Genomic DNA, 13,746 nt, shown 5'->3' on the forward strand with positions numbered 1-13,746 from the left:
ACAACTTTAGATTTTAATAATGTATAAATAAAAAATAATACATGCTATTTTTATTGTAAGTTCATGTTAACTGATGTAGTTGGCTTATGTTACCAAATGGAACCTTATTGTGAAGTGATACTACTCAAATGTACATCACAATGCAGAAAGAAATATCTGTTGCTGATTCCGTTTCATTGTGACTTTGATAATGTTCTAAAAACATTAGCAGTGTGTTAGGAAATGCTGATAAACAAAAAAGTTCAGCTCCAACATTGTGGTGAAATTTGCACAGGCAAGTACTACAAGCAGAAATTAGTTATTTCTGAATCAGTAACTCAAGCTTAATGTATAGAACTCAAAGTTCTTTTCGCCAACCTTAGCTGAACCCTACGACACATTTTCAGGACAACCGCTGTAAGTTGCCCTGTGGATAAAACCCCACATTGAGCTGCCCGCTAAAGAGAGGTCTGGTTGACAGCAACACCCCAGTAAGTGAAACCATTCTAAAACCAAAAGACATTTCCTGCACCACAGCAGTGTACAACTTCCTTTTCCTCAAGTGGCTCCTCATGGGCATTTATAATCTTTTTTAGGAGTGTTAAAAAGGGACATGGGGTGCTTAGGATGCATGTTATTGTTGGAAACAACACAACATTTCCATCCCTCACTTTTTTTACCTTATCTCAAAGTGAAAACTGAAAAAAAAAAAACTATTCACTTAATATATACAAACATGTATTAATAATGTTGGAAATGTTTCATTGTTTTAAATGGCAGTTTTAGGACATAACTTTCTGGTGCTGAGAGGAAAAGGAACAAAAAAAGCCACTGTGGCTTTCATTGGATGACTCACTTTAAGCTGAGACAAATCTACCATGTCTTGGTCACAGATGGTACAGCCTCGCTCATAGTTCCACACATTGGGGATGTAGTTGGCCAAGTAATTCAAGTATATCTGTGGGGGGGAAAAAGTCATTTTAGTTTAGTTATTAATTTTATAATACACTTCAAAATATATATATACAAAATATTTTAAAATATTTATTCTACATGGTCCAGATGATTTAAGCTTCAGAATAGGAAATGTCCACCCATATAGTAGTAGTTAAATCCAATTTTGGTTAGGACAAAAACCCCAAAATGAATCCTGCTGTCAAATGTTCATGAACTACTGTAACTAGAACTGTAATTATTGCTGGACTGTTACTTTAGATGTATCACACAACACACATTAAAGAACGAGTTCTGTATCTTAGCTGGGAATTTGAGGAAGGGGGGGTGGGGGGCGGACTTCCATCTGGTGGTCGTTTTGTATTTAAACAGTGTGATTGATCAAGCAAATTAACTGTGTTGAAATGAATAATTTTCTTGTTCTTGTGTGTTGGCTTGTGGGGAAACGCCTCTTTATCTTAGTTTAGGATACTGAAATTAACTTGTTACCATAAACAGGTTGCCTCAAATTTTGCTGAAAGAGTAAACCTTAAATATTTATTTTTGATTGGTGAGATAAAGGCAAGCATTTTCCAGGGACCCACCCTCTGTGAAGCCCATGGGACCCCAGATCAAATAGTATTTACACTGACAAACATTTATCACTGCTGTATATTTGTAACGCAGAAACCAAAGACTACTGTCATGAACATTAGAAGTACGGGAATCTGTCAAGATACAATGGCAACATGTTTCTATCTAAACGACTTGCCTTTATATACAATTAGGTATTTTTTAAGTGATATTCCACCTTAATTTAAAACGGTCCATGTGCCAAAGATTTGAGTTTTTGACACATATTCCTTGTTAATTTGTTCACTGACTGCTGGATACAGATTTTGGCAGGACAACTGCACACACTTGCCATGCTGTTTTCGATTACAGGAAGTTAGAACGTAATTGTAAGGAGGGGATCTTCAATTCAATCCAGCCTCAACCACATTACAGATGGTATCCAGATGCAGTCTTTCTTATTCGCCCCGTGTTAGATAGTTTTAGATCATTTAACTTTTATTGTTGACTGCTAAGACAGACAACCCCTTGGAGACACAGGTCATGACCTCTAGTGCTGTGAGGTCACTTGTTTAAACATCACTGACAGAAAATAGATATTGCTCACTGATTCCAAATGAAAAGAGGCTATAAACCAAGCCGCTGACTTCATGTTCTGGTTGTAAGCTACTACTGTGTATCCTTAAGCCTTGCTACTTTTATTGGACGTTGTTTTAGTATTTACGAGAACATCTGTATTCCCCAGGGCATGTTAAAGACACTGGAGATTCAGAGAGATCATGAGGGACGGACATGGATCAGCTTGAATGAATCAAAGAGCATAAGGGTGAGCTCTGGATGGATGATTATTCATTAGAAACAGACCAGATGGTTGGATATTAGAAGATGACTCCACACAGTGCTGTGTTTGTTTAATCTGTCACTGAGGCGCAGAAGGAAAAGCTCTACGGGTTTGAGATTACATATCACCCAGGCATCCTGTTAAAATGTCAAACTCTACTGCAAGGCTGAGAGAGTTGGGCAATGACTGCGATATTCCGGCCAAAGGACTGTCTAGTATTTAGTCACTAACTGTACAATTACAGTCAGGGGCATCATTTTGAAAATAACTCATGTAGTGTTCTACTGGAACATATTATCAGTTTCGATGAACATGAATGAATGCAGATGAAATATTGTTCTGTTTAAATCAAAGCAACTGCAGATGGTGCGACTTGAATAGTAAGACAAATTTAGACATGCAAGTGAGTTCTGCCACTGGCAAAACACTTGGTTTACCTACATAATCAATGACAATTAATAAGACATTTTGTTTTGGAAATTAATTTGCTTTGAGTGACACAGTTTTAATGACACTTCAAGTGCCAATTGAAAACCGCATTAAACCTACGTTCAGAAGACTTTCAAGTCCTCAATATCTGTTAGAATCTGTGCATGAAGACATAACATTAAGCACACAGAAAACTGTAGGTATTTTGATCCAGGTCTACTCCAGGTTTGCATTATTCATTGACATTTACCTTGGTGTTCACATTTCCATGGATAACCGCTGGCAGACTGTTGTAGACAGTGTTCCTCACTCGCACTCGTTCTGTCCCAAACTTCAGGAGAACTTCATCTAAAAAAAAAAAAAAAGGATATTTACATTCATTCAGTAAGTCCATGGATTTCTTCTGAGTGTTTTATTGCCCAGCAGGCAAAAATTGTAAGTCTGGGCACTGAGACTAGATGTTGTACACCTCTTCTCAAGTAGGCCACATAATTTGAGGTGTCTGTAGAACAAAAGGTGTGAGTGCTTTCACACTGGCAGTTTCACAAGTTCACACTTACAAATAATCAGATCAAGAGTAAAGGTTTAGGTTTAGGCGTATTTGGTGTGCTGTCCGGGGGAGGGCTCCGAGCTCGGAATTTGCCCCGAACCCGAGGAACCCAGTTCCATTAAACTTTGGCAACCCTTTATTCACCAGTATAATGCAATATATGAAACAAAAAAAACGACTTTTGTTTAATAGCAAGTTTTAAGCAGCATCTTGGATTGACTCACCCACTGCTCCATTCAAATTCTGGAAAATCTCGCACTTGTGGTCCAAGGTCATATTAAGCCTTTCCTAAAATAAAGAAGAGAACACACTTGAGTTTGTGTAAAAGTGACGGTGTGACCTTTGTCCTTGTGTAAACTCTTTATAGTTTCATATTTTTAACCAGTTTGTTTTCTTTCGAATCGTATGATATGGTTGTAAGCGTTTTATAAGTGCATGTGGTCAAGTTACAAGCACATTTGTGTTCTCGAAGAGTGCCTTAAGGCTTGTTTCTTCACTGACCCTCTGAAGTGGATCCACGTAGATCTTCGTGTAGAACAGCTGATCATCATCGTTATCATGAAGGTCCCACTGGTTCATAATCTTCTGTATGTATGGAGCATAGCCAATAAAGCCTGTGAAAGACATCACATTGGTTGTTTTATGGACTGTCTGTGTTGTAAAAGAAAGTATAGGACGTAAAAGATATGTGTGAAGCGTTGACATTATGGGATGTTTGGACACAACAATTCCAATTTCAATTATGCCTTTTCTGAGAATCTTAAATCTCACTCCCAATTCTGGTGTGGTTCCTCAAACCCACAAAACAGTGGGAATTCTGGCAGAAGTATCTGACCAACAAGCAACAAGTGTTGTGTGGCCACGTCTAACCTCAGATGGCACAGACTTTCTACATCTACTCAGGACGGAGGACTCTGATCAGCATATGTGCTGGCTCTTGTGTTTCTATAGTAACCTGCGTATGGATTTCTCATAATTTTCTTGTTGAAAGTTGAAAATTGTAGGGCTTGGTTCTCACATTGGCCTCCGTGCAGTTTTAGATATCATCATTACGCAGGAATTAGGAACTATTTTAAGTTACCGCCCTAGACGTTTTTAATTCCTAATAACCTTTTTCTATTGCCTACATTCATAGGCTGATCTGAAAACCATTTAAAACACATCAAATTGATGTTCCCAGTGGCTTTAGTAGGAATCTGTACAATTCTGTTCAGAAGGCACTATCACACCCATCACATGATTTTACTGGAAATGAATCCAGAAGAAGATAAACAAGGCAATTTTTCAAGCAAATATGATTTACATGTCAGTTCATTCGCTAAATTAGCAGATATTCTTAGTCTGAAGGCGGTCACCTCAGATGTGGTGACATGAATCTTGTTTTATTACAGTGCAATAAAGTAAAACCCTTGACATAATGCCCAGGTTCGAAAGCAATAGCTGAAGCCAGATGTAATGCATTGTGACATGTGGTTTTAATCTAGAATCCAGAATGTTTTTTTCCCACAGATCAAATGAACTCTACCTTCAAGAAGCTTGAATTTGGGCAACATAAGGGATGATCAGAAAGAGACGAGCTGTGCAATGCAGTCTTTCTTATTTCCACAAACGCACTGGTCAACATGACATTTCTGGTCCAACTGAAACAAAACAGTAGTCACCGCAATCTACGGAGCAGCCGAAGGGATAAAACTAACCTTCAATTTTGGATGTGCAGGCAATCAAACAGGAAGTCCAACACAAACAAACTTGTCCTGTTAATGACACAGGCTCAACGCCCTGACAGGACACTACACAAGACGAAGTGACCACTGCAGTCAAAGCAGTAATTGACCAGATGAAAATAGAAAGAATCAGGACTACAAAGTTTAGACGAACAATGACCACAGGGTTGTTTTAGTACAGAGGGGCTGACGTTACTGTTCTTCAGTGGACAATCTGAGAAAGATGGATGGGTGCACACGTACACACACTCAAATGAATGCACCATTCATGAAGTCCCCTGTATGAATAGTCCACTATGCCTGGTGGCCCTCAGGAAATTCCACAGGGTGAGTGGCCGCCGCTTGGCAGTTTACACAGAAAACACTTTCTCTATCATATTATAAAGATAATGAAATTCCACTGTTTGTACTTCACTCTCTATAATCACCCTCCTTGCATTGTTCTAAATCCTACCAGACTAAACAAACCCACACAGAAGCGTCCGGGGCAAACTGCACTGCGATGATACGGCTGATTGGCAGCTGGCCATGACCTCATGTGCATAAAGTCTTCCAGTGATATGTTGCCTGAGTTGAATTCTTGAAGACTGACCTCCCAAACACACAAGCAAAACATGCAAACATGTGTATAAATAACATGGGATGCTGAAGAATGTAAACCATAAGGTATTACAAGCTGTGAAGAACCAATAGCACGTTTACAGACTAAACAGTTGTGCAAATTAATTGTGCACAATCTTAACGTGCATGTGCTCTTAAACCAGATTCAGGTAGTCTGTTATATACAGTACGTCAACCGTTTAACTAACTTTCTCAGCAAAGTTGTCTTTAAAGGGATAGTTCACTTTGAAATAAATTTTTGGTATGTTTTAGCTTACCTCAAGGGCATCCAAGATGTAGGTGTCTTTGTTTCCGCAGTAGTTTCAATTTTGATATTTTTAGGTCAAACCGTTCTTGTCTGTCAGTCATATAATGCAGGTCTATGGTCACCACCTCAAAGAGCATACACAGAGAAGTCCAAATTAAACATGATTTAATGACTCGTAAATGTATGTACACATTGATGGCCTAAGACACGAAATGAGCGGTTTGTGTGAGAAAACGAACAGTATTTATATCGTTTTTACCTCTTGTAACCACAGCCACGTCCAAGTGATCTGAGGGCGCGTGCGCTTCGGTCTGTGCGTTACAAGAGGTAAAAAAAAACGATATAAATACTGTTCGTTTTCTCACACAACCGCTCATTTAAATCATGTTTAATTTGGACTTCTCTGTGCATGCTCTTTGAGGTGGTGACCATAGACCTGCATTATATGACTGACAGACAAGAACGGTTTGACCTAAAAATATCAAAATTGAAACTACTGCGGAAACAAAGACACCTACATCTTGGATGCCCTTGAGGTAAGCTAAAACATACCAAAAATTCATTTCAAAGTGAACTATCCCTTTAACTGTTTCTGAAACGTAACCTATTTCACACTGGTCTTTATAGCGCCCCTTGTGGTAACAGTGTGTTTGACACACGTTGATGCATGAAAGCTAAAAACGTTTGTTCATATACTTGAAGGGTTTGTTTTAGTCCTTACATTTGCAAAATGCAAAAAGTGTTTACAAAATGCTGATTAGTGAAAGTGAATATCTATAACACAACAAGAAAATCGTCACGTTTTGACATAAAAATATAAGATGTGTACACAATGAATAAGTTACCAGATTGGCAGTAAAGGTGCTTACATGCAGAAATTAGGGTAACAGCCAAAAATGTGTGCCAATCGGATTTTGACCAGTTATATGCAAACGTCTGTTTATTTATACCAAAATTGGTGAGAAGCTCAAGCACATTTATTAATTTAAAAATATCATGTAAATGTAGCAACTATATTCAAGTTAACAGAAATGTTTCTAGCTTGCATGTGTGGTTTCCGTGTGTTTATGCCTTTCCCTTGAAAAATAATATTGATTAAGCCATTTACATTACTTTGCATGACCTTTATTTGGTTATTTAGCATAATCAGTATAAGATAGCACATGTAAATGCCCTCATACTGTTTTAATAGAATATAAGAGCTGTAGAAATCCAATTGAACCGAACTGAAGGAAACTCAATAATACAATGGCTTTGGGCTCATCTGATAAACCATTATGAGTAACTATGAAGCAACTTTCCTATTTTCAAATCCTATAGGTATTTGTCATTCCCATTTTTACACACCTCCAGAGTTAAGAAAGCGTTTCCCACTCCGGACAGAAGGATACTTCTCTACCAGTCGAGAATCTGGCCAGATGATTCCCTCAGCAGCGAACGCCAGCTTATGATTGGTCTGCTGGAACTTTCTGAGAATCTCCTCAGGTCCACCAGCAAAGATGAGGTCATAACTAAAGAGGGAAAATAAGTAAATTGTTATGTTCACCAAGCGTCCCAACGGATCAGCGATTTTCACATTTAAGACATTATCAAGCAGTTGCACAAATTATGTTTGCTAATCCACGTCCAGTTTATTTAATCAGCTGTGTCTATTTTCACTGAACTGCTGGAAGGGAGTGGAGGGCATTTCTTAGACATTTTGGTCTTCTATTTCAGGCACTACTAATATGCCTGGTAACGTTAGTAACTATAAATGTCATCGGAGGAAGTAAACTGTGAGGGAGGCACCATGGTTTCCTCTCATCTGGGGAACACCTGTGCACACAAATCATTTCCCTTTTTTCTATCATGACTTAAAATTCATCTCTGGAATATGTGACACAGCTTTAATGTGGCAAAATGGCCTCAACTACACCTGTAAAGGAAATAATACTGTAAAATATACTTCAGAGGAACCAAGAACTCTGATTTGCTAGCTACTTTCCTAAATGTTAAGCTTATACACAAGACTAGCTATTCACTAACGTGCGGCCCTGAATGTTATTCTAAACTTCTCTGAACTCTGAGCTGTTTAGGAGACCTAGAAATATGTGTAATTCCAGATATGGGTGTGCATAAATAGCTCCTTCAGAGTTCAGAGAGTTCTGCAATAAGGACTTGATTCGATTTGAGGTGATTTATATAAATTGCCCCTTGATAAAACGACACTGCATGTGGCAGGTAAGCGTGAAGTTAACTTCAAACACTAATCTTTTTCTACTTTGTGATCATAATAATCGCACACAATTCTGTAGAACACACCCAGGCCTACACAGCAAAAAAACAACAACTCTCGCCACACTTTCATTATAAATTGACATGCTGTAATTTCCCTTGAATGATGAAGTTAAATAACGTGCAATTTATTATGGTTAATTTCCATAAATTGAGCAAAACGCCACCGTTTCTGCAAGAGCCTTGGTTTTAAAGGTAGGTCTACAGAATTGTTGAACAAATTCCCGACCGTTTTGCCTTCACACAGAGTCTTGATGTTTCCCATTGAACTGGAAATGATACTGTAAGATTTCTCTTACTGAGGTGGGTGGAAAAGGATATGCATTTACACGTATGACACATTTGTTATAGTTGATGAAAAGCTACAATACATTTAGCCAGTTATTTTGCCTTTATCTAGACTATATATTTTGATGGGCGTAATTTACTTTAAATTACAGGTAATTACTAAGTAAATAATAATGGTAAGTATTGAGGCAAAGTAAGTAGTAAGCATTTCATGGCAGATAAGAGTCTATTCACAGCTAGTCCCCACATAGAGAAATGGATATTGGAACCTTTTCTGTCTCTGGTATGTGGACCAGTATTTTTATGTCTAGTAAATCTGATACCATGTATGGGCCTTTCACACATGAATTGTTAACAAAGTTTATTAATCCTTAACACTTAATCTTGGGCTGTCTTGCTTCATGTTTCAGATTGTTCATATTTTACCCAGTATTAATAGTTGCCATGAAATGCAGTTTAGGCTTGTCAAAGGCTTCATAATGTCGAAAGCGGTGCTAAACCCACTTTCAAAATTTCAATTCAGTTTTTGTTTACCCAAGGCTAAACGTGTCTTTAACTAGTTAAAAAAAAGAAGAAAAAAAAATTAACCCAGGATTTAGTGTGGTATTTTAACAATGCACCAGCTGTACATCTTGGCTAAGCATCTCAAACTTTTAAAGTTGTTAGTCCAAGTTCATGATGTAACATTGCTTACACTTTAGATAGTCCACTTTAGACATTCTACAAACTATAACTAACTTTGCAACTACATATCAACTAACTAACATGCCATTAGAATATTAGTAGACTGTTAGGTTAAGGATACAGTTAGTAAAATAAGGCAGAGTTCACACTACACGATTTTCAAAGTAGTCAGATCGCAGTTCTTTTCACACTGCACGACTATCTGGGGTTACATTCAGTTTCTGCTGTGTGCACACGCTGCACGATGGATCGGCGACAGTGGGTTTCACATTGCATGACTTTACAAAAGAAAGAATCGCGACAACTTCTATCGGGTTTTAAAACTACTTTTCACAACCAAACAAAGATTGCACGTGCATGAGACCGGAGTTCTCGCGCGAGACTGAAATTATTTATAAAAATGATAGCCCGCAAGAAGCTTGAGATCCAAATGGTCTGTGCGCTGATTTGCAGCGAAAAGGAGAAAAAGAAAAACAGATTATGCAGGAGGAAATGGTTGGGGAGACGCGGGGAGCAAGGATTGTGTGTTTGGGGGTAAATAAATAATTTTGTAATGTGCTGCTGCTCAAGCAAATCTTTGTGCTTTGTTTCTGTTTGATATAATTGTAAATATATCTATTCAAATACTGATATTCTGGTCTATAACTCCTCCCTGAACATCCCGCTGTGCCGTATCTTGCTCTCTCATTGGCTGTAGGTCATCACCGATGTAGTTTTCAGTCAGAACACAATCACACAGCAGGATTTTGAATCGCCGACAGGTCCAGATATTAACCATGCTTTATCATCTTTGATAATTCACACTGTGTGATTGCGTGAACGAGCACCGATTTGCCTATGATTTCGGGCATTTGTCGGCAATCTCTCAAAACCAGTTGGTGAGTGAAAATCGGGCCTAAAATCGTGCAGTGTGAACTCGCCATTAGTTGACATGTACTTGCAAAGTTACCTATATTGAGTAGAATGTCTGTTGGGGGACCATCAGTCTACTAATACTCTAATGACTGGTAGTTGACCTTAGTTACAAGGTCACTTATAGTTAGTAAAATGTCTAAAGTGGACTATCAATATAATGTGTATAGCCTGATAGCCAGACCATCTGAAAAGTTCTCAAAACCTGTACAAACCCATCAAACTACTAAAAGAAACCAGCTCCATGGCCAGATAAATATCATCCAACCGTCTTTTTTTTCAACAGGCAATTGACAAGCACACCTACCTGTCCACAAACAAGACCACCAAGTCCTCTTGGTCAGCCAGAGACTCCATGGCTTCCTTCAGCAGTCGAACCTTTTGGCCTCCACCGATGGACCGTCCGACATCCCCTCCTTTCCACTCCTCTCCCATCCCCAGCACCTGCATTCAGCATGTGTCAGTTCAAACAGCAGCTCAGTCAACATACTACCATCACACCTCCATCTACCCGCATGTTGTGAACGAGTTTAAAGGGTTAGTTCGCCCATTTAAGACATGAAGTTGAATGCAATCCTTACCAGCACTATAGTGCATACACACTGACCCACTCTGTTGTCACCTCCCTGGTCAGAGTTCTGGCCGCTGGAAGTTTTTCAATAAAGTACTCCCGGTTATTTTCCGGGGCCACAAAACTGTGCGTTTTTACGTGAAAAAATGATTTGCGTTTCAAAGCTTGATTAATTTACCACACAAAAAACACGCCGGTCAAAATTCATACCTCAGTTTTAATCGGCACTATTTTCGATCCATTTCTATCAATCCGCGCTGCTGTCAACGTCAACAGTGCACACGTTCCGATCAGCTGTTGATAGCGCGACTCGCTGACAACATGTCTGACTGCGAAACTTCTGATGATGAAACCAATTTTATCACAATGCCAGACGGATCAGATGATGAAAGTAATTTTAGCACAACGACAATGTTATTGATTGCAACACAAAACCTCAATTGTGTGTGTGTTCAATCAAATAGTTTTCTCAGCAAATTGTACCAATATCCCTATATACTGTTTTTATATTAGACATCTTTTCACGTGTTTTATAATGGAGTCTAAACATCAGCTTGTTTACCGTACAGTTTAGACATGGAATCATAAAGTTAGTAAATAGAGCTTACCCGTAGTACTGGTACAGCAAAACTCTTTAATTTTCCTTTTCCTCCTTGATTGGGGATCGTCTTCGCTGAAGTGAGCACTACACACACGAAAATCCTTTATTCTGGATATTTTAGCTCCCGCAGAGTAGCCGATGGCAACCAGCCAAAGCTGTCTCGTAGTTATATTCGAAACAGGAAAACGATGGAATCTGAACTTTGATCCCGGCACAATTGTGGTCACAGCCTGGGAATTTACAAGTTCGCACCATTGTTAATTTAATACTTTTTACGTCGTTGTCAATCGATTGTGTAAACACTATGGAACAGCTGATCGGAACGCGTGATTTTTTTTTTCCCCAAACCACGAAATCCCGCCCTGCAGCCGATTTCATTGGTTTAGGTTACAGTGACGGGTAGGTTTAGGGATCAGTGTTTGGTGTAGGCAATCTGTACAGTGATTGACATGACCAATGACAACTTTAGAATCAGCTGCAGGGCGGGATTTCCGCTGAAGTGGTTTGGGAAAAAAAAATCACACGATCGGAACGTGTGCACTGTTGACGTTGACAGCAGCGCGGATTGATAGAAATGGATCGAAAATAGTGCCGATTAAAACTGAGGTTTGAATTTTGACCGGCGTGTTTTTTGTGTGGTAAATTAATCAAGCTTTGAAACGCAAATCATTTTTTCACGTAAAAACGCACAGTTTTGTGGCCCCGGAAAATAACCGGGAGTACTTTATTGAAAAACTTCCAGCGGCCAGAACTCTGACCAGGGAGGTGACAACAGAGTGGGTCAGTGTGTATGCACTATAGTGCTGGTAAGGATTGCATACAACTTCATGTCTTAAATGGGCGAACTAACCCTTTAAAAATTAAGCACCCAGGTGAGAAGCAGTGGTCTCGCATTGGGGCATTGTGTTTTTTTTTATTTTATTTTTTTTATGAAATAAATGAAGTGTGAAATAAATCTTACCTTCACATTGAAGTTGAAGTAGTTTGCTGACTGCATGAAACGGTGGAAGCCTTCCGTCTCCTCTGTTGCAACAGTAAGTACAAGCAGTTTTTCTGACAAAGATAATCAAGAGAAAAAAAAAGATAGAAATAAAGAGTGTCTAAACGTAGAAACACTACCATTCCAGGGCTGTATTCCTTGAAAGCCTGAAGATATTTAGGATTCATGAGGTTTTCCAAACCCTGCCATTCACTAAAAAGCCTCCTTTCCAATATATATATATATATGTTGCTTTTTGCCTACAGTATGAAGTAGACGGTATCGTATTACTCCAAACCAAACTACAACCAAACCTCAAACCTATGTCAACACTCGCAAAACTGATTCCCAAAGTTCATCCCTTCCTCCTGTTAGGATAAATGCAGAGTAAAGTTAAAATCACCATGATTTAAAATAGTTTTGGTAGGATGTGTTCCATAATGTGTACAAGTGTTACATCTGATGGTGGTAACAGTGGTGCTGATGGTTAGCTGCAGAAGAGGGTCTTAAGTTTCTTAAGCACCCACTACATTTCCGCTGGACGTGCCAGTGAGCAGGTACAGACCCTCTAGTAGAGCAGTGTGGGAAAATAAATTCCAGACTGGGGTGTGAAGGGCTGGGTAACTTCAATCGTCCGTCATCTCTTGGTTTGGAAAACAGCCCCAGAGAAATCTTAAGCAAACTTAAGAGTAAGGATGTGTGTACGTCAGCTGTAACTCTGTAACACAGTGTATGTTTTACAACTGTACTGATTCAAACAAATGATAAAAGTGCAAAAGTCTAGATCCAGAGTAATCCAGATACATCAGAGTGTTTTGTCATATGGTATTTGCGGTTCAGGTGATGGGCTTAAAAAACAGGTATATAGTGTCCATGAGCAAAGGTGGCACAATACTTGTCTTTGTTGAATTACCTGGACTAGAAGAAACTATTTGGGTTACCATATAGTGTCTTCACAAGTCACTTTCACGTTTTGACCACTAAGAAAAACTGCACTTAAAATGCTCTCTACAGTAGGAACTACGTTGTTGGGTTTTTAAATATCTCTGGTGAAAATCAAGTTGAATGAGAAGTCACAACTGGTCAGTGCCTGTGCCTCATTCATTTCGGAATGGGTCACATTATTACACATTCAGCTGTAAAAAGTTATGGCAGGAGCAACAGGATTTCTCACCTCATAAAATGGCTCAACGGTACAATTTCAGAATAGTGTTAGTGCTCCATATGTGCTGAGCAAAGCATGGAAATGTAACATTAACTACGTCTTATACATTCCTATGTATTCCTTCTCTGATGACGTCAGTTTGACGGCTATAAGGCCATCGACCACATCCTTAGCCACTCGCCTCCAACCAAGATGGCGAGGAGGTGAACTTAAATCAAGCCTCAATCTCTATTTCTTCTCATTTAATATTAAGTTTCAGTCCAAAATCAGAATACTGAATTAAATTCGATTGCAACATCTGGTTCAAACTGACATTAAAAATCCAATGACTTCCACGCGTTAAGAATATAGCTTACTGAAAATAATCTATTTCTG

The 13,746-nt window shown here is 38.9% G+C and overlaps 1 protein-coding gene across 2 annotated transcripts in view; it reads right to left on the bottom strand.

The window, feature by feature from the left end:
- The window catches only part of plod2 (procollagen-lysine, 2-oxoglutarate 5-dioxygenase 2), a 45,967-nt gene that overhangs the window by 18,206 nt on the left and 14,015 nt on the right, over positions 1 to 13,746 (bottom strand). For both annotated transcript variants that reach the window (XM_056249914.1, XM_056249913.1), the window contains exons 2-8: positions 12,189 to 12,280; positions 10,363 to 10,499; positions 7,245 to 7,408; positions 3,807 to 3,919; positions 3,530 to 3,593; positions 3,006 to 3,103; positions 836 to 937 (exon numbers count right to left, since the gene is read on the bottom strand). In XM_056249914.1, coding sequence (XP_056105889.1) covers positions 836 to 937; positions 3,006 to 3,103; positions 3,530 to 3,593; positions 3,807 to 3,919; positions 7,245 to 7,408; positions 10,363 to 10,499; positions 12,189 to 12,280 — 770 coding nt within the window. The remainder of the gene's footprint in view (positions 1 to 835; positions 938 to 3,005; positions 3,104 to 3,529; positions 3,594 to 3,806; positions 3,920 to 7,244; positions 7,409 to 10,362; positions 10,500 to 12,188; positions 12,281 to 13,746) is intronic.

This window comes from Rhinichthys klamathensis, unplaced genomic scaffold, assembly GCF_029890125.1.
Source record: "Rhinichthys klamathensis goyatoka isolate OS25496 unplaced genomic scaffold, OSU_Roscu_1.1 h1tg000064l_1, whole genome shotgun sequence".
Classification (NCBI taxonomy): Eukaryota; Metazoa; Chordata; class Actinopteri; order Cypriniformes; family Leuciscidae; genus Rhinichthys; species Rhinichthys klamathensis.